This window comes from Ictidomys tridecemlineatus, chromosome 4, assembly GCF_052094955.1.
Source record: "Ictidomys tridecemlineatus isolate mIctTri1 chromosome 4, mIctTri1.hap1, whole genome shotgun sequence".
NCBI lineage: Eukaryota > Metazoa > Chordata > Mammalia > Rodentia > Sciuridae > Ictidomys > Ictidomys tridecemlineatus.
Window position 1 is genome coordinate 35761041 of NC_135480.1, and position 22351 is coordinate 35783391.

A 22351-nucleotide genomic window follows, 5' to 3' on the forward strand; every position below is an offset into this window, starting at 1 on the left:
CTGTCTTTATTATTTAAAGATTTTCCAAAAGTCTTAAAGCAGTTTAAAGCTTTAAAAACTTTAAACTGCATTAACCCACTAAGTTCCAAGTTTTCTATTCTGCAAGCATAACTATTTCAAGTTTACTCTAAATGTTATATTTGTTACTCAATTTAAGCTTTTATAGATGGTCTTCATCTTGGATGATGAGACAAAATGGTTTAAATGCTAAGGACAGCCTTTATTTTCTTAAATTGACTTCCTACTGCCTTGGTATTTTCACTCTTGGATTCAATATGTCCAAAATAGAACTCTTGGTTCCTTTCTTTCCCCCAAACAGACCCCTTACACCCACCCCAAACCTGCACCCTCAATTATTTCCATCTCACTTGATGACTACTCCATTCTTCCAACACTCAAGCCAAAAAGTTGCAGTTGTTCTTGAATCTTATCTTTCTCTCATACCCCTCATCTACCTATTAGGAAATTCTGTTGATCTTCCTTCAAAATCTCACTGCTTACCACCTCTGCTGCCACCATTCTGTTCTGAGTGACACCATAAACCCTTGCCTATATTACTTCAGTAGGTTAGTCTCTATTCCCTATCATATTTCATCTTCACAGCAGTAAAAATGATCAGATTATTACTGCTGTGCTTAGAACTTTCCAGTGATTCTTTATCTTATTCAGAATACAAGTCTAAGTTCTTTAGCATGCCACATTTTTTAACTTATTTTTACCTTGTCTCGAATCTCCCAGTATCTGTATAACTAACTTCCTTACCTCCTTCAAGTCTTTATTCAACTGTATTTAAACATCTGGTGTTATTTTATTTTTAATTGACAAATAATAATGGAATGCATTTGTGGAATGTAATGTGATGTTTCTATCTTTAGCAATTTTGAAACATACATTAATTAACTATAATTATTCCCTCTGTATAACTGAAACTTTATATCCTTTGACCAACTTTTCCCTGCTCATCCCACCCTCCTCAGCTCTGATAATCATCATTCTGCTCTGTTTCCATTATATCATATTTTTAGATTCCACATATGAAATCATATGTTGTCTTTCTTTGCCTGATTTATTTCACTTTGCATAGTGTTTTTTAGATAAATCCATATCATCAACAAATGGCAGAATTTCATTCTTTTTAAAGCTGAATAGTATTCCATTGTGTATGTATGTCACATTTTTATTCATTCATCTGATGATAGACATTGTTTCTGTATCTTGGCCATTATGAATAGTGTTGCAATGAACATGGGAATGCAGACATACTTTCAACACATTAATTTCAGTTCCTTTGAATGTACCCCAGAAGTGGAATTGCTGAAACACAGTAATTTTTTCACCTTCTTCAAGTTCTTAACTCAAATGTTTGGGGGGCAGGGGGATATGTATGCATGTATATGAGGGAGAGATTATTTCCTGGGTAATTGAGGTTTCCAAATTACTGATCTTTGTTAGCTTACCTTTTCTCTTTTATGTGAGACAACTAAAAGTCAAATCATAATTGTTAAACCTGCTGTCATTAATTTTCCTGTAATTTGTATATAATTAAGAGATCAAGCACTATGATGTCTTCAGAGACTGGAATCTCTGTCTCTGAATATACCAAGAAGGATATTTCATTTCTATCACCTTCTGGCTAACTAACTGATGCATCCTTGGAACTAATTTTAACCCTTTTGTATCCTTGAAATACAGGTAGAGACCAACCTGGATGCATCACTTTCCATTGCTGAGAGGTATGCAGCCAAGATCACTTTAACTAAATATAGTTCATAAGCTAAAGCTTTGAAAGAACCTTTCCCTTCCATTCCTAGGACCCAAGCAAAATAGTGCTGGAGCCATTGTGAAATCAAAGCTGAGATTTTTTTAAGTGCAATACTGTAGGGATATATGACTGATTCAGTTATTGTATTTGAGTTTACACTGAAACCCACACTTTAACTAATATTTCAAGTAAAAGGATTTTATCATGCTTTTGTGTATATGGTGCCATTTATATTTTTTGTTTTAGGGTATTTAAGAGTACCTGTCTCTACATACATATTTTCCCCACCAGCGTTTACCAAGTAAATGGAACAGAATTAAAACTTTTTATGAACAAATACTGCATGCCAGTTTTAAGTGGAACTAATATTAAAACTTTATTTCCCTTTTGAATTCCAGAGAAGTATCAGGAATTCAAATAAATAGGAATCAAGATAATCAACAATGTCTGTCACAGAGGAAGAACTATGTCGCCACATGAAAGTTGTTGTTCGTGTACGCCCTGAAAATAGAAAAGAAAAGGCAGCTGGTTTCCATAAAGTGGTTCATGTTGTGGATAAACATATTCTAGTTTTTGATCCCAAACACGAAGAAGTCAGTTTTTTCCATAGAAAAAAAACTACAAATTTTGATGTTACAAAGAGGCAAAATAAAGATCTTAAATTTGTATTTGATGCTGTTTTTGATGAAACTTCAACTCAGTTAGAAGTTTTTGAACACACTACCAAGCCAATTCTTCGTAGTTTTTTGAGTGGATATAATTGTACAGGTAATTATTTCAATTTTGAATTTAATGTTTTCATCTCCTTATAGCTTTACATTGAGAGAGGTATGTACTTACTTGGTCATTTCCTCTAAATGTGATCAAATTTAAGGTACTTGTGTGCTAAAAATTCTTAAGAAATTTAATAGACTTATCTTTAAATGTAGACTTACTTTGAAATTTAGTCATTAGATATAATATTTATAATTTATGAAACTTTGTCTTACCAGGGCCTCTATGGCCCTATCATTAGTTCATTCATTTTCCCATGTTAATAACCACATGCTTCTTGCAACTGAAGTCAGATTTCCCCTCATTTGTATTCATAAGTATTCTCACTACTTACCTATAGAGTTATCTATCCATCCCTGGTGAATAGGTTTTCTGAACACTTGGCAGCTTCTTTCACAGCACAATTTTTCTCTCAGGTACTTTGAAATAAAAATATTAAGACTCCATAATAATTGAGTATCTTGTGCTATTTTAGTATATCTTCAGCCCAAGAAGCATCTGCTTTGACAAAACTATAATTTGCATTTGCAAAAGTCCATATTGGTTTCTCATACAGAGTGAGAGAGAAAAAGAGAGATGTAAAATGGCCAGTTAATTGATTGACTATAAGTCACTGGAAACCATTACTAATATATTATTTTTATAATTGTCAGTTTTTGTAAATGCCAGTTTCCATGACATTTTTGCCCAAGGCACTTCTTCACTGTAACATATATGTTTCATTATCACTAATTTGGTGGTTTGGTTTTTTGGTTTTGGTTTTCCATATTGGGGATTGAACCCAGGACACTCTACTACTAAACTGTATCCCCAGTATATTTTATTTTTGATTTTGAGACAATATTACTTATTCTCAGTAAGTTGTCCAGGCTGTGCTTGAACTAGTGATACTTCTAACTCAGACTCCCAAGTTGCTGGGATTATAGGCATGTACCACCTTACTTGGCCTGATTGAGTTTTATGACAGGAGAATTACCCTTTTGAATAAGAATAGAATGTGGTTTATTGATTGGGGCTGCTGTGATTTTTATTTTTAAGCAGATAATCATTTCTATTTTCACAAAACATCAAATTGCTTCTAGAGCTTTTTAAGCTAATTCTTAACTTAATACAGAGTTGTTAGCTGGTTGTTAGGTACTAAGGGTACATGGCCTCTACCTTGGTGGGGCTCACAGAAATAGTGCAATGCCGGGTACAGTGGCACACGTCTATAATCCCAGTGACTCAGGAGGATGAGACAGGAGGATCTCAAGTTCAAAGCCAGCCTCAACAAATTAGTGAAGCCCTAAGCAACTCATTGAGACTCTTTTTCTAATAAATAAAATACAAAAAAGGGCTGGGGATGTGAGGATGTAGTTAAGCATCTCTGAGTTCAATCCCTGGTACCAAAAGAAAAAAATAAAGAAATACAGTGTGATACCTGTTAAGGTAGATATGGATGTGTAGCATACCCTGAGAATACAAATGAAGTAGATGTTTCTGCCTATGACAATGAGGAAAGGAACAGAAAAGTTGACATTAGTGCTAAGTAAGAACAAAAAGGTGATATCTCTTGGGTTTAAAAAGTTACTATTTGGGATATCCAGATATAACTACTCACCAGATAGACAGTGGACATAGTAATATTACGTATGTGTCATAACAAAGAACTTTGATACCTTTTCATAAAAATTCAGTACTTGCATATGGTGCCACTGGAGCTGGGAAGACTCACACAATGCTAGGATCAACTGCTGAACCTGGAGTAATGTACCTAACAATGTTAGACCTTTACAAATCCATGGATGAGATTAAAGAAGAGAAAATATGTAGTACTGCAGTTTCTTATCTGGAGGTAAGTTGGCACTATCACTTTTTTAGATTAATCACTGTTTTTGAGAAATCTTTTAATTGCATGGGTCATTCAAATTGTTATACATTTCTCATGAATGTGAAAAATCATTAAAATATCTGGTTTTGAATATTTTTTATGTATATTACTGGTTTTTTTTCTTTCTTTTTTTTCTTTTGGCACAATTTCAGACTTGCAGAGAAGTTGTAAAAATAGTACAAAGAACTTCCAGATACCCTTCATTCACCAAGATCTCCCATATGTTAACATTTTACCACATTTGCTTTCTCTCTGTGTATCCATTTATTTTTTTCAGAACTGTTTAACTTGCAAGCTTGTAAATACAAGAAAATTTCTTAAATAACTTTGAACAGTTATCAGAAACAGAAAATTAGCAGTGTTATAATGTTGTTCTCACCTATAGATTTTAATGAGATATTGCTAATTATTCTATTAATACCCTTGTTGAAAACGAAATCTAAAACCATGAATGGCATTCAGTTGTCATACCCCTTTAATATCCTTAAATGTAAAATTTCCTGTGTTTCAATTTTATGATGCTACCATAAAATCCTCTGTTTAGGTTTGTCATGATTAGATTTAGGTTATGGGTATAGACTGGCAGAAACACCACAAAAGTGATGTTCAGTTCTGTTGCTTTATATCAAAACATTTATGTGGTTGATTGATACCATTATTGACAATGTTAACTTATATGATTAATTTTATTATGTTGATATCTGCAGGTTTTTTCCACTCCAGTGATATTATTTTACCCTTTATAATTAATAAGTACCTTGTGGGAAAACAGTGTAAACTCCTTTTTCTTCTCAGAGTCGCCTCTATTAGTATTAGCAGCCACTGATATATCTACATCAGTCATTATTCTGATGGTAGATGATGGTGATTTTTAAATTCTACCATTTCTAACTTTGCATTTGGATAGTGTTTTAGGAACCAATGCAGAAACAAAACCCTAATTTCACCATCAGTGTTAGCAGGCATTTCTAGTATCAGAAAAGTTCTCTCATTAACATCCTATAGTTTAATTCCTACTATGGGAATTTCTTCCAAAGATTGATTAAAATCAAATACATTTCTAAAAGTTTCCTTATCACTCTATAAAACTTAAAGTAGAACTGATTTTCATCATTAAGAAGTAAAATGAGTTCTGGGGCTACAGCTCAGTGGCAGAGCACTTGCCTGGTATGTGTGAGGCACTAGGTTTGATCCTTAACACCACATAGAAATACACAAAATAAAGGCATTTTGCCCATTTACAACTACAAAAAGATTTAAAAAATAATAAAGAAGTAAAATGAATTATTCTGAACGCAGGATATTTAAGGAAATAAGAGTGACTGCACTTTTTTCTTTTAAAATCTTTTCTAACTAGAAGAATTTTTAAATTGATATTTTCTTAATTTTTACTAAGTTAATATCTGCTTTCCTTGTGTTAATGATATAGCAGTACCATATATGGATAGATTGTGCACCAAAATTGCTTACAAAGCATTAAAAAAAAAATACTTATTGCTACACCTCAGTGCTTGGATATTTTAATTTCATAGGTTGGTGGTGTGACCCAGCCCTCTGATAAAAGTTCCCAAGTGAGTCTCATGCATAAATCAACTTGGGAGTAATCATTCTGTTCTGTGTGATTGAAATGGATAATGAAAAGCAATAGAAAAATAAGTGCTACCTATCAGAAAAATAAGAAGTAAAACTTTATATTTTTATATTATCATTTTATTACTTTGAGCTTTATTACAGTTTAACAAAATGTTATCATTCTTTGTAGAGAATTGTACCAGCAAAGAATTTTCACTATAGGCTAGTTACATCATAGAAGGAAATAATACGAATTTTTTTTTAATTTATTTATTTGGTACTGAGGATTGAAACCAGGGACACTTTACTACTGAGCTACAACCCCAGTCCTTGTTTATTGTTATTTTGTTCTTTGGGAGTTTTGTTTCTTTTATTTGTTTTTGTTTTTGAAACAGGTTCCAACTGAGTTGCTTGGGGCCTAAGTTGCTTAGCCTCGCCTCAGATTTGCAATCCTGCCTCAGCCTCCCAAGTCACCGAGATTACAGTGCATCACTGAGCCAGCCAAAATAATTTTTAAAGACTTCTTATTAGTAGTAAAAGTTGTAATTTCATTTGACAAGTTGTAAATTTTGTACCTTTAATAAATTTGTAAAATCAAATCAATAATACTACTTCTATGTATTATTTACAGAAATTATTTTTAAAATGTTGCCAGGTATAGAAAACATATGTTTGTTTACCATCAGGCAGTGGAGCAGTTATCTAGGCTTCAGTCTCTATTTTACAATTATCTTTGTGACAAATTGCTTAGTCTTAGTTGCCTCATCATTAAAATGGGAAGGAGTCCCCTTGACATTGTAAGTTAAACAATGTAATTGAAGCATTAAAGCCACAAATACCATTTGTCCTTGAGTATAAGTTTTCTTTAACATTTATTCTCTGAAATTTATGTATTTACAGGAAATAGGAAAAGGCAACTCTGCTATATAATATATTTCTGTTTCATTATAGTAATCAAACCAGGAATTATGGGGTGAGGGTGTAATGACTCCAATTTTTATTCTAAATTTTAAACCTAGGGGATCAAATACTTCCATTTTCTGGAATGGTAGAAAATATATGACAACATGAGATCAAATGAATGAAAAAGTGAAAATGAATTGCTCTTTTTATCTAAAGTTCTAATAACAAATGAGCAATGTTTGTATCTTATAATCACTGTTATTTTTATCGCAGTGCCAAAAAGGATTTTTATTTTGTGGTGTTGTTGTTTTTAAGGTTTATAATGAACAGATCCGTGACCTCTTGGTGAATTCTGGTCCACTTGCTGTCCGGGAAGATGCCCAAAAAGGAGTGGTTGTTCAGGGTCTGACTTTACACCAGGTATGTTTATAAATGCCTTTTTCTCATGTTAGAATAATTTAGCCATTTATACAGCCATTTACTTATTTTCCAACTTATTTAGAAAAGAAAGAAACTAATGAAATACAGAATTAAGTAGGATATGTCTTTGCTCTTGAAATAATTAGGGTTTTGGGGGTTTTGTTTTTTCAAAAATCTGCTTGAACATTTGATTTTGTGTTTTATTCTGTTATCTCCTCCAAGGCTATATTTACCTTTTATTCCTCATACAGCACCAAGTTCTGAGCGGATGATACATAGGTGATATTTAATACAATTGAGTGATAGAAAACACTTTCCTTTCACCTTTGAATATCTTGTTTCTTGAAAGTTTATTAAAGTGCTTAGGGTTGTACCTTAGTGCTACAGCATTTGCCTAGCGTGTTTGAGTTCCTAGGTTTGATTCTGAGCAGTATACATACACATATACATACAAAAAAAAAAGAAAGATTATTGAAAAATATAGACCTCTAATTTGTGTTGTGTTTTTGTTTTTGTTTTTCTATTTAAACTTATATAGCCCAAATCCTCAGAAGAAATTTTACAGTTATTAGATACTGGAAATAAGAACAGGACACAACATCCCACTGATGTGAATGCTACATCTTCTCGTTCTCATGCTGTTTTCCAGGTAATGAGCTATCACTTTTAAAGTAAAATTTAAGATAAATAAAGCAAAATTCATGAATAATAATTTCCATATATAAAGAAAAAGATTTCTTCATCTGTAGACTTTTCTTCTTCTCAATACTTTCTTTACTTTGCAGCTTTTAAGAATATCTTATCACTAAGAATATTTAGAATTCAGATGGCATAAAACAAAAGCATGATCTTTCACCTTTGTGAATATAGGAATATATACGTTTCAGTCCTTTTAGATACAGGATGGTAAAGTGATAGTAACAGAGGCTTTTTTTTGTTAAGTAGTTGAATATATTTAATAATTCTACAAAAATAATCTTATATTCAGAGTAAGATTTCTCCTATATGAATCTAGATTTATAGAGCTATTTGATAAGGAGGATATTAATTCACTTGTTAAAGATTTCATCATAAGGAACATATAACTACCTGCATTCCTTAAGATTGACATAGTTCACATGACATAAAAGACCTAAAGCATTGGTTAGTAGCCATTGCTTGTACTTCCTATCTTTTTTATAACCAAGTGATTATGTAAAGCCTGATTTTGAATTATGCTATGTAAAATTCTTCTTATGAAACAGAAAATATTGCAGTTGAAAGAATTTATATCTCGAGAACTCAAGCCATTCAGATGATCTCCAGGAAACAAGTTTTTATTGGTCTTTTCTTACTGCTATTTATTTAGTCTTGTGAGAAAATATTTGTGACACTGAAATTTCCCTGAAATATCTTAGACCTTGCTTTATAAGAAAATTTAATTAAATAATTTTATAATGGAGTAATGGGTTTTCTTCCTTACCACCTTTTTTTATTTCACTTAAAATGCTAAGAAATAGCTTAAAACATTTGAATAAATTATACCTTACTAGGCAGTTGAAAATAACAAGTATACTACTACCTTTTTATATATAATATTTTCTTAATTATAAAAACATAAAACAGTTTTGTAGATTAGACAAAGTTTACTTTTGATTTTGGCTCAACATTCACATTCAGCTTTCCTTTGAAAGCAATCCTGGAGGCTTGCAAAGCATTCTGACCACTACCCTTGGTTTTCTCTTAGGAACATTATTTCTATAGAACCCCTGTACCCTACCCACCATCACCTATGATAATTCCATATTCTGATTCAAGTGGTACCAGAATATAAATACAATTGTTTTGGCTTCAAACAGATCAAGAGTTATTTTCCTCTATGTATACTGCATTAGTCAGCTTTCTGTTGCTTTAACAAACACTTAAGATGATCCGTTTAGATATATGGAAAGATTTATTCGTACTTTTGGAGGTTTCAATCCTTAGTGAATTGGCCCTCTTGCTTTTGAGCCTGTGGTGAGGCAGCACATCATGACTAATTGTGTATAGAGTGGCAAAATCTTTTACCTTATGGCTCCATGAAAAAATAGAAGGTTCTGAGGTCCTGGCTGTTTTCTTTAAACACATGCCCTCAATGACCAAAAGATCTCCCTCTTTGTACCACATTTTTTTACCATTGTGTGTGTGTGTGTGTGTGTGTGTGTGTGTGTGTGTGTGTGTGTATGAGTATGAGAGAGAGAAAGAGAGACAGAGAGAGAGAAATTGAAGGAAAATGAGAGAGACAGGGTCTTCCTATCTTGCCCATGCTGATCTCAGACTCCTGGGTTTAGTTGATCCTCCTGCCTCAGACCTCCAGAGTACCTAGGACTTCAGGCCTACACCACCATGCCTAGGTTTGACCCCACCTCTGAAAGTTTCCACCACCTCCAGGTAGCACCAGTCTGGGGAACAAGTGTTTAACACATAAGCCTTTGGGATATTTAAGATCCAGAATAGGGCTAGGAATGTGGTACAGTGATAGAGCGCTTGCCTAGTGTGTATGATGTCCTGTGTGAGACCCATAGCACTTCAACAAAAAAGCAAAGGGGGAAAAGAAGTAAAATCTATCCTGCAGCAGATACACATAAGAAGGCTTTTTGTTTTCATATTTTTCTCTAGTGATTATATTCAGTACTCTTAAATATCAGACTGTTACCTTGTTTATTAATTTTTTAAATGACAATATTGTTTTCATGCTCTTCTAAAAATAAATGGGTTTCCCTTTTAATTTTTTAAATTTTATCCTTATTTCCAACTGTTCTTCTATAATTTAAGATTTATTTGCGACAACAAGACAAAACAGCAAGTATCAATCAAAATGTCCGAATTGCCAAGATGTCACTTATTGACCTGGCAGGGTCTGAGCGTGCCAGTGCTACCAGTGCTAGAGGGACCCGATTTGTAGAAGGCACAAATATTAATAAGTCACTTTTAGCTCTTGGGAATGTCATCAATGCCTTAGCAGATACAAAGGTGGGTACTGTACATTTGTTAAATATTTTGAAATATTGAAACATAATTTCTAGAAAGATACTATTTAATATAATTTTTAAATGTCTGTTACAAATCAAATTTAATCAGAATTGGTTGAATTAAAAGTATTGAATATCAAATTGATAATATTTCATGGTACATTCTTATCATTTATTTTGAACTTGGTTTTTAAAGTGACTATTGATCACTACGCAATAAGAATGATAATTGAGCCAGGTGCCGTGGCTCACACCTGTAATCCCAGTGGCTCTGGAGGCTGAGACAGGAAGATCCAGAGTTCAAGCCAGCCTCAGCAAAGGTGAGGCACTAAGCAACTCAGTGAGACCCTGTTTCTAAATAAAATACAAAATAGGGCTGAGGGTGTGGCTTAGTGAGCGAGTGCCTCTGAGTTTAGTCCCAGGCACCAAAAAGAAAAAGAAAAAGAAAGAAAGAAAAAAAAACAGTGATAATTGAAGTGGCATGAAGACAAAAAAACATTTTAGAAAATCAAAATTCTGTTCTGGTCAGTACTTTATATACTGTTAATTTTTTTAAATGTTATGTTTTCCTAAATTTTTTATTTTTAGATATAGTAGAATATGTTTTAAGTATTGACTTATAGAGAGGAAAAGGAACTAAACGTATAAAATGTAATCACTTAATATGGTAATGTTTACTAGGTGCTTTGGAGGTATTTAAAAATATTTTCCGTGTGCTAGATGCCAGCAGCGCCTACTAAAATGCAGTATATTTGATAACTAATGTAGTTGCAAAGATAGCACCCTGCTTTAGAAATTAAAATATGATCATTTAAGCTCAATCTGGCTGAAAATCTTTAGGAAAATTTTTTGTTAAACTGTTAAAAATATGATGCTTTGATTTAGAATGAAGTACTTTAACATGATTGGGGAGTCTTTAAAGGACAAGTTACTGGATCACATGAAAATCACAAAAGCAAGATGTCTTTTATAGTCAGAATTAAAATCTGGAACATATAAACAGACAGCATGATAGAAAAACTGATTTTGTAAATGTAAACCATTCATACAGTAGGATATTTACCGTGTGTAATAATACTGAAATGACTCAATAGGAGTCAGTATTTAAAACTTATGAATCTGTTTTAATGCTTGTCTTATACTTGAAAAATCATTATAAGTTACGGCAACAGCATACATTCCGTACTATTTGGTAAAGGCTGTTACAATGAAAAGCATGTTACTAAGAGTTCAGGGATCTAGGACCTATTTCAAGCTCTGTGAATTATCAGCTGTTTAACCTGAAGCAAGTCATTTTACTTTTTGCTTATGTTCAGTTTTCTTTGATATGAAAAATATACACTGGATAACACAAGGTTGCTTTTAGCTTAATATTGTAATGAATATCTTTTAAGAAAAGGATAATCTTTAAAAATGTTAATTCTTCGAATCCTATCGCAATTTCAGGCAAAGTGTCTAATGTTCTATTTATTTTATTTTATATCTATACTAGGTGGCTATTTAAGGAAAGATGTAGCTCTGTACTATGCAGAATTCTTATTCCTCTAGTGTATTTATATAGGGCATATATTGATTTATAGTGTCTAGCTATACTGCAAAGGCTGGGCTGAAACTTGTGATCCTACTGTCTTAGCCACCCGGGGCTGGGATTACAGGTGTGTGCCACCATACCAAACCCTACTGCTAACTTTTCACATTAATATGGCACAACTAATGAACCTTATATTTTTTTATGAACTAAAGTTCATACTTACTCCATTGGAGATATAATTTTTAAATAGGATTTTTGTTTTATATTTTCACTGAATAGTGCTATAAGATTCATTATCATTTCTATCACCATTTAGATCATAAGTCTAGGCAAAGTAAGGCAGTGCTTAAGTTCTTACAGTGAAGTAGTAGCAAGTTTGCATTTAAATGTGGAAAATGGCATAAGAATTCTTTTTTTGTTCTTTCAGAAAAAGAATCAGCATGTTCCTTACAGAAATAGTAAGCTTACTCGCTTGTTAAAGGATTCTCTTGGAGGAAACTGTCAAACTATAATGATAGCTGCTGTTAGTCCTTCCTCTTTATTCTATGATGACACATATAATACTCTTAAGTATGCTAACCGTGCAAAGGACATTAAATCTTCTGTAAGTATGTTTACTTTGCCTTTGTTCTCAGAGTACATATTAAATGCTTATTATTTTAATAATTCTAATGAAAGCATTAATTAGAGTTGTATTTCTACAAATGAGTTAGTCAGCTGAAGGAAACAAATATCTTCACTTACCTGGTCAACTGAGCATTAATTTAGTCACACCTTTAAGTATCGTGAGTATGTATATAAAGGATAATATCCCATCATCTGTGTACTAGGGTGCTTTAATCCCTTTCTTTTCAGCCTTTCACATTATGGCACATGGTATTTGGTCACATCATAGAGTTATCAGTCTATTAATACATTTATTGCTGGCACATTTCTTGCTGTACTTTAGCTGAGCACCAATACTTTCTACCTGAAAACCTAGGACATGTTAATCTCTCCATGCTTAATGTACCTCATCTGTAAAATCATTATAATATCTGTCTCAATTTATAAAGTGAAGAATCTTTTCTTAATAATTTATTTCCATATTCATGATGTTGATGTGCCATATTCTACATAGGTTAAGAAATACACTAATGATTGGTTAGGTTTTTTTGTTTGTTCTTGTTTTTTTTTTCCCACTTGTTTCAGATACTTTAAAGACAACAGAATAAGTGAAAACATGATGTATGTTTAAAACCTCAGGATCTCAGGGCCAAAGAAACCCACAGTTAAACTAGTGTGGTGACTCCTTCTCTTCTTCTTCCTTCTGCTACTTTCTTTAAGTATCTGAAGATAAGCAGCTTGTTGTCATCCTAAGAGAAATGTTCATGTTACTATACTAGAATCATATAAAGGTTTTTCACATGTTTTTCATGTAATCATTATTCCAACCCATTGAAGAAAGCATTTCTAACTCTACAGTTGTATAAATCAAAGCTCAGGGAGTTCAAGTATTTGGACTTGACCATGTCTAAATTTCTCTCTACTATTTTGTATTTGCCAGGGGGTTCATACTATTATAAAAAGGATAAGATAAAACAAGAATTTAGTAAAAAATTAGTTGAACTCATTAGTGGATGGAACATAAAATTACCTCTAAATTTTTTAAAAGTCTCAGAAAAAAGAAAATAGGCAATTTTTATTATATTGTGAGTAAATGCTTAAAAGACTTTTTTCTCAGTATAGCAATTTCATATACATTATTAATATGCTCACATACTCTTTTGTCACAGGTTTTAAACATGAGCATAATTAATCATTATTATCACATGATCATATTTGTCAGAAAATCATAATTGATGGAAGTGAATCAAAACATAATGCCTTTTTTATGTATGTAACTTTGTGATTATTATCCCTTTATATATAATTATGATTTTTATCTTTTTAACAGTTGAAGAGCAATGTTCTTAGTCTCAATAATCATATATCTCAGTATGTAAAGATCTGTAATGAGCAGAAAGCAGAGGTATGTCTTCTGTTTATATTGTTATGCTAATTTTCCTCAGATCCTAGTTACAAAATTCTTTTAGCCTAATTGTCTGAAAAATTATTGCATTTCCTACTCAATTGAAATCTGGTTCTTTCAGTTATATTTTTATAGCTACAATTTTGCTGTGGCTATATGTAATGGAAAAAAATAACTTGTTTTATGTTTTAACTAGTATTTTCTCTCTACTAGATATTAATGTTAAAAGAAAAACTAAAAGTCTATGAAGAACAGAAAGCCTTTACAGATAGAAATGACAAAACAAAATTAATGATTTCAAACCCTCAGGAAACAGAAATTGAAAGGTAAAGTAATATAAAATCTCATATTGAAGGAATTTATTTTTTTAATTGAGTTATATACTCTGTGTTAACCATCATTATTTATTTTATACACACACACACACACACACACACACACACACACACACACACACAGAGGTACACACTCAACTGAATTCAGAAAGTTACTGATTGCTCTTTGTATTACATACTTTGGAAATGAGATAATTTTTGTTTTGATTGTACAGATAGTGATGGAAACCAGGACTTGTGTATAAAGTTTTTTAATTACTTGAATGAGCATCTCTGGATATAAATGAATTGACAAATAGTTATTTTTCAAATTGACCCATTGTCTTCCTAGAACTACTCGAGACTAACAATTATTGATCCAATGTTCCAGTGAGTTAGTTTGGAAAATTGTTATAATTGTTTGGGGAGAAATTTTATATCATTAACTACTTTATTTTTCTTCCTAAACCACTTCTAGTTTTTTCTATATGTGGCTTTGTGGGTTTTAATGATTTTTAGATACATATTCATTTCATCTGATAACTATAATAATCCTATCAAACAGTATTAAGGAAAGTACTTCCTGAGAGATAAGAGAAAGACACATCATTTTTCGAGTAAATTCTTATGTTTCTGCACTATACTATTTGGTAAACTTCATAGAAGTACTTACTTATAAAACTTATTTCTATCAGTGACAAGAATTTGTTGTTTCCACTGCGTAGCTAGACCTGTATAGACTTTTGATTTGTTGTTGTTGTTATTTCTCACCAATTTTAATGTCTTTTTTAATATAACATAAGTGATTCCTTGTTATTTATTTAGTCTTATCAAAAAAAAAATTTTTTTTTTCAGTACTGGCAGTTGAATCCAAGGGTGCTCTACCACTGCATCTAGACCTTTTTATTTTTTTATTTTGAGACAGGGTCTCACTGAATTTCTGAGGCTGGCCTTGAAGCTTGATCCTTCTACCTTGGCTTCCTGATTCACTGAAATTATAGACATATGTCACAGTGCCCAACTTTCAAAGAAAGCTTTTATCTCTGATGTATTATTATTAGTTGCTGTTATTGTTTCATTTTGTTAGTCAAACATAGCTGTGGTCATCATGCGAATGGATAATATCTCTGATAATACAGTTTCTTTAAAATTGAAGAAGTTACTAGCTTTTCAGTGTTGGAGTAATTGCTTCCATAGAATTTCTTAGCATTACCTAAACAAATCTACTTTACCAATTAAAACCTTATAGATTAGTAAACTTTTCTTTAGTCGATAGCTTTAAATCATTGAACTATCTTCTAATAAAATTATTCAGAGGAAGATGGCCTGAGCTATGAAAAAAAACATTTATTTAAACTTTTTATATTTCCATCTTTTAAGTAACAATAAAAACTTAGATTTTAGTTCTAGCAATGTGTTAAATTATTTACTTATATTTAAAGAAGGTGATTTTAAAATTCTATAACCTTTGTCATTTCCCCACAAATAGTAATGTCCTGAAAGAAATATATGAAATATCTTTATCATATCTATATTTTTCCTTGAGATGTTTGTATGCCATGAATTTTCTTTTTTTAATTTTTATTATTAGTTGTTCAAAACATTACATAGTTCTTGACATATCATATTTCATACATTTAATTCAAGTGCATTATGAACTCCCATTTTTACCCCATATACAGATTACAGAATCACATCGGTTACACATCTACTTTTTTACATACTGCCATACTAGTGTCTGTTGTGTTCTGTTGCCCTTCCTATCCTCTACTATCCCTCCTCCCTTCCCCTCTCATCTTCTCTCTCTACCCCATCTACTGTAATTCATTTCTCCCCCTTTTTTTTCCCTTTCCCCTCACTTCCTCTTATATGTAATTTTGTATAACAGTGAGGGTCTCTTTCCATTTCCATGCAATTTCCCTTCTCTCTCCCTTTCCCTCCTACCTCTCTTCCCTGTTTAATGTTAATCTTCTTCTCATGCTCTTCCTCCCTGCTCTGTTCTTGGTTGCTCTCCTTATATCAAAGAAGACATTTGGCATTTGTTTTTTAGGGATCGGCTAGCTTCACCTAGCATAATCTACTCTAATGCCATCCATTTCCCTGCAAATTCCATGATTTTGTCATTTTTTAGTGCAGAGTAATACTCCATTGTGTATAAATGCCACAATTTTTTTATCCATTCATCTATTGAAGGGCATCTAGGTTGGTTCCACAGTCTAGCTATTGTGAATTGTGCTGCTATGAACATCAATGTAGCAGTATCCCTATAGTACGCTCTTTGAAGGTCTTTAGGGAATAGTCTGAGAAGGGGAATAGCTGGGTCAAATGGTGGTTCCATTCCCAGCTTTCCCAGGAATCTCCATATTGCTTTCCAAATTGGCCGCACCAGTTTACAGTCCCACCAGCAATGTACAAGTGTACCCTTTTCTCCACATCCTCGCCAGCACTTGTTGTTGTTTGACTTCATAATGGCTGCCAATCTTACTGGAGTGAGATGGTATCTTAGGGTGGTTTTGATTTGCATTTCTCTGACTGCTAGAGATGGTGAGCATTTTTTCATATACTTGTTGATTGATTGTATGTCCTCCTCTGAGAATTGTTTGTTCAGGTCCTTGGCCCATTTGTTGATTGGGTTATTTGTTTTCTTATTGTTTAATTTTTTGAGTTCTTTGTATACTCTGGATATTAGGGCTCTATCTGAAGTGTGAGGAGTAAAAATTTGTTCGCAGGATGTAGGCTCCCTATTTACCTCTCTTATTGTTTCTCTTGCTGAGAAAAAACTTTTTAGTTTGAGTAAGTCCTATTTGTTGGTTCTTCTTTTTAACTCTTGTGCTATGGATGTCCTATTAAGGAATTTGGAGCCGGACCCGCAATATGTAGATTGGAGCCAACTTTTTCTTCTATCAGGCGCAGAGTCTCTGATTTGATATCAAGCTCCTTGATCCATGTTGAGTTAACTTTTGTGCATGGTGAGAGAAAGAGATTCAGTTTCATTTTGTTGCATATGGATTTCCAGTTTTCCCAGCACCATTTGTTGAAGATGCTATCCTTCCTCCATTGCTTGCTTTTAGCCCCTTTATCAAATATAGGATAGTTACAATTTTGTGGATTGGTCTCTGTGTCCTCGATTCTGTACCATTGGTCCACCCGCCTGTTTTGGTACCAGTACCATGCTGTTTTTGTTACTATTGCTCTGTAGTATAGTTTGAAGTCTGGTATCAATATACCACTGATTCATACTTACTGCTTAGAATTGCTTTTGCTATTCTGGGTCTTTTATTTTTCCATATGAATTTCATGATTTGTATGCCATGAATTTTCAAAGTGTCTTTTCCTATAAAAGTTTAATAATGTTTTATGCAATTTAAACAGGTAAGAGAAAAATATATAGTATTTACTGTATCAAAGCTGTTTGGAAAGAATATTCAAAAAGCAGTCCCTAAAAGATAATACAATTGTTCTTTATAATGAACAATTCTAAAACTTGTTTTCCAGTTAACTTGAATACTTTAAATAACTAGGAAATAGTTATTAATCAGTTCTTTAAAACTTTTTGTTTTGAATGATGTTTTTTTAAAAGGAGCTTTTTAGAAACCTTTGATACTAATTTCCTTACTTCATCTAATCAGCAAGCATTAACATGTAAAATGTCTGGAACAGAATTACAAAATTGACAAGTATTTAATTTTCTTCTTGAGTAAATAGTTGTAGAAAACTAAGAAATTACCATTGGTTATAATCTAAAGATAACTTATTTCATTTACTGGCATTAGTGTTGGTGTAATACAATACAGTAAAATCACAATGTTCATACATATTTCCTATGAAATATTTATCAGGTTGACAAAACTGCAGTAAAGTCAATGTATTGTGGCTTCTATTCATTCCCGGTAGAGTTTCATTAAGAACTACTGACGTACATTGGCAGTATTTTTACCACAGATACTTACAAATTTATCTTAAATTCTGGCCAAAGAACATTTATTTTTAAATGCATGTACTTGATTTTACTTTGAAGTCTTCACAGTTAATTCTTTGAGATTTTTGCAGGTATGTGGTTGTTCATATTACAACCATATATCAGAACTGAACTATGAGTTGAAAGCAAAAATATATTTTTACAGGATTAAAATATTATTGTAACCTCTGTTCTGCTGATCCTGTAAAGGTGCAGAATTGCAGGTTCCCAAGAAATCTCATAGGAGTTAATTAGCTATAATTCTTTGGACTTTGGAGATCTGAATCAAACATCCCAGCTTTGATTCTTTAGATCCATAGATTCTAAATAGCTTTAGATCTATTGATTCTTCTGCTCTTTGAAAGAAACAAACTGTGTGGCTTTTCTAGATTCACCACATTGTAAACTTGGATGTTTTGGGTCCTGGCAGTGTCAGTTGACTCTTAGCCAGGCTGTAGGGGGTACCTAACCGTATGGTGTGTTTTTCACTGTAACAAATTTCGAAGCTAAAATCTGGCTCTCTTGCTTTCCCTAGGGGGCCAAGGAGGCACCATATGATTATGCCTCCTCCTGCTTATTTCTTCACAGTGAGCCAACACCAAAACAACACACAATGTTGTGTTGCTCATGGGGCCTTGAGAATTAGCATAGTACAGATTCAGGTTTTATCTTTTTCTTCCTAACATAAAATATTTTATTTTGCTAAGTAGTCAGGTTATATTTAAACATAAGTATAGACAAAATACAGTATATTTCTAATACCACAGGCCTTACAGTTGCATATAATTTTCAATAACATAATTTTCCTTGGTAGACAGACAGAAACCTAGCAGTAGAAATAAAGTTAAATCTCCTTTTAAAACATTTTGTAGTAGGAACATTCCTAGCCTGCATGTTCTTTATCATTGAGTATAATTCTGTGAGTGGAATAGATTATTTTCTTCACTCATTTCTTTTAGTAAACTTTATATGACTTGTCAAAAAATTAATGAAATTCTGTAATGTGTTTTATTTTGGTAGATATCAAGAAATTCTGAACTGCTTGTTTCAGAATCGAGAAGAAATCAGACAAGAATATCTTAAGTTGGAAATGTTACTTAAAGAAAATGAACTTAAGTCATTCTATCAACAACAGTGCCATAAGCAAATAGAAATGATGTGTTCTGAAGACAAAGTAGAAAAGGTATTGAACAATTTTATAATTAAATTTTAGACAATGTAAAAAATATGGGAACTTCTACTTCTAGAAATTTGATAGGCAGGATTACTTAATCACTTGTTTTCTATAAATACTTGGAAAAGCAGGAGAAAATACAGCAAACATTATTTTAAACCCATAAGAATACCAGAAAAGGGCTGGGGATATAGCTCAGTTGATAGAATCCTTTCCTTGCATGCACAAGGCCCTGGGTTCAATCCCCAGCACCACAAATATATATATATATATATTTTTTTTTTTTTCAGAAAATAAATTAAATTCTTGGGTTTCTGAAGGCTTAAAATATTATAGTACACTGCTCTTTTCACACACATGTAGACCACTCCCACTTCCTGTCTTTGGCATGTACCAAATACTTAGGTAAAATACCCAAGAGAGATAGTGAGTTAGAAATTTGAGCTCCCACATAAAGCTGGGAACTTCAGAGATTCATATCCTTCGTGCTGGAATAAGAAGGGATGAGAGAGCAGAGGAAATCTTGCCAAAAAGCACAGGATAATAAGAGGTAAGGGAAAAAAATTTCATTTGAAGGCTATCATAGTATGCTTTCCCCAGTGATTGAGGCTTAAATTTTTTACAGCCCATGTATTTTGTTATAGAAAACCACTAAAGTTGACAAATTAATATAAAATGGGGGGGAAAAAAGTATACAACCAGTGATGCTTCTTGGAAACTTCACAGAAGTAATGTAAAATCGGCTTAAAGAAACAAACCCTCAACTCTTACCACTAATGAACTTACAGTCCAAAAGTATAAAATATGTGGTGACACAGCTCACCAAACAGCAGTCAGCAGACTTAGCAAATATGGCTAAAGCCCTCAAACTTCAGATACTAGAGAAATCTATCCGATACAAACTGTGAAATTGAATAAAGGTATAATATAACAGAGATACAGACTACACAATACACCCAAAATGGGAATGGTGAGAGATTTCCACAAATAATTAATATTATCCTTATAATTAACAGGAAATAAAGGGACAGTTAAGTCATTTTGTCAATGGTTGCAGGAGCTTATAGGTAGCTCGGCTATGATTTAAACTCTAGCAAGCTGATTCTACAGCCTGTGCTTTTATTCTTGTCCCTATGCTCTTATTCTTGTCCCTCTGTTTTTTTGGCATGTTAGATGTAGCAGAAGAGAGAATTAAGAACATGAAAATAGATCTGAAAGAATACTATCATTGTGAATGAAAAGATTGGATATATGAACAAGATGTTCTTATATGAATTACTGACTTGGTATAATATGCAGATTATAATTGTAGGACAATATGTATAAAAGAACATATACTCAATATGTCTTGCCAGTACTACTTCCTTCCCATAGCAAATTTCGCTAATTAATTGCCATAATCTTTCTGAATTTGAAAGTAGCCAAACTAACAACTATGAATAGACTAGAATTGGTACATGATACCATGCACATCTGCCATAGTGGGAAATAGTGACAAGAGATTGAGAAGATAGGATAATAGGACAGATTGTGAAAACTTTGGTTGTTGAGAATTGAGAGTCTATTTTTGTATCCAAAAGACAGTCTTTGAAGGTAGTCTGGGTACCTTTGATGTAGAAACAGAGTACCATTTTTAAATCATTTGAATAAACTACTTAGTGCCATTAATAAGTTTGGTCTGTTTAATCCCAAACTAATTTAGATTGTTGCTATTTTAAAGTAGTGAAGTAGGTTTGACATGTTTCTTCAATTTGGGGGTTTTTTTGTGTGTGTATGTGTGTGTTTTGTTTGTTTCATTTTAAGTTATTGGTTGTAGTTAAGCCATTGAGAAACATAGGAAGGCATCTAGAGGCAGAATTGTTTTGTTTTTATGCAGAAGTCAAACTTAGTCTTAATAAATTGCTTATCAAGGCAAGGAATTTTATATATTTTGGAACCTCTCCAAAAAGAAGTTTATTATCAAAAGTACTGAAAAGAATCTCATAACATTGATTTGGCTTTAAGTAATTCTATAGTATGGACTCTGAAATTAATATTAAAGTTCCTGAGTAGTTTTATGGCCACATAAAGATAATTTGTAAAATTAGTTTTGATAAAGAAATGTGAGTTTGCCACATTAGCAGTTCTTTTATACTGTGCAACAGTAACACCTAAAATTTTAGAATTATGTGTTTGTTCTCTCATGACTTTTGTAGTGTTCTGGAAATTATGTTAAATAATGTCAAATCCTTAATAGAAAACACTTTTCTTTTAATGTCACGATCTGATATGCATAATTTACAGTGTATTCCCAAATACTTGGCACTTCTGAACAATGATTCATTGGAGGGACCCTGATGGAAAACATTCCCATCAAGAATCATCATAAAGATTACATTTGATAGATATTAGAAGTAAAGTCAAAAACATACTTTTTGGGTTTTCGATTAGGATCTTTCTGGTATTAAATATCGCTGCCTTCAGACCCACAAATCATTTCTTGCTCTGGCTTCTAAGATTTAGAGTAAAATAAAGATAATTTAATTTAGCTGCCTTCCTTCAGGCAGGTACAATACTTTTATCCTCATTTTTCAGATGAGATGACTAAAGACCCACTGAGATTAACTTGCCTAAGTAGCAGAAGTCAAGACATCAAATCTCCCATTTTCTGTTAAGCAGTTTCATTAAACTTAAACTTTCAGGATCCCATTCTGACTTTAAAAATTACTTAAGATTTCAAAGCTTTCTCATTTAGTTGGATTCCATCAACCACTATAGAAATCAAAATTGAGGGGCTGGGAATGTAAGCTCAGTGGTATAGTATTTGCCTAACAAATGTGAAGCCCCGTACTACAAGAACAAGAAATCAAGACATATTTACTAAAATATATTTATTATTCGCTTAGAAACAGTTGGTCCATTGCATGATAATATTCATAACTACTTTGTGAATTATGGCTGTATAAATTATGTTTTCCTTAAACAAAAATTGGTAATGAGAAGAGTAGCAGTGTTTTAAGTTTTTTGCAGATCTCTTTATGCCTTGCTTTTTGTATCAGCTATATTCACATATCTGCTTCTTTATTATGTTGT

The 22351-nt window shown here is 32.5% G+C and overlaps 1 protein-coding gene across 3 annotated transcripts in view; it reads left to right on the forward strand.

Annotated features, from left to right (window-relative positions):
• Kif18a (kinesin family member 18A) overlaps positions 1-22351 on the forward strand; it is a 69612-nt gene that overhangs the window by 5394 nt on the left and 41867 nt on the right. For 2 of the 3 annotated variants that reach the window (XM_078046304.1, XM_005327462.4), the window contains exons 2-11: positions 1693-1733; positions 2161-2530; positions 4213-4370; positions 7197-7301; positions 7840-7950; positions 10095-10292; positions 12250-12426; positions 13759-13833; positions 14047-14159; positions 19126-19288. In XM_078046304.1, the coding sequence (XP_077902430.1) occupies positions 2206-2530; positions 4213-4370; positions 7197-7301; positions 7840-7950; positions 10095-10292; positions 12250-12426; positions 13759-13833; positions 14047-14159; positions 19126-19288 (1425 nt within the window). In that variant the 5' untranslated portion in view covers positions 1693-1733; positions 2161-2205. The remainder of the gene's footprint in view (positions 1-1692; positions 1734-2160; positions 2531-4212; positions 4371-7196; positions 7302-7839; positions 7951-10094; positions 10293-12249; positions 12427-13758; positions 13834-14046; positions 14160-19125; positions 19289-22351) is intronic. The other variant, XM_040284580.2, reaches the window with a different exon arrangement.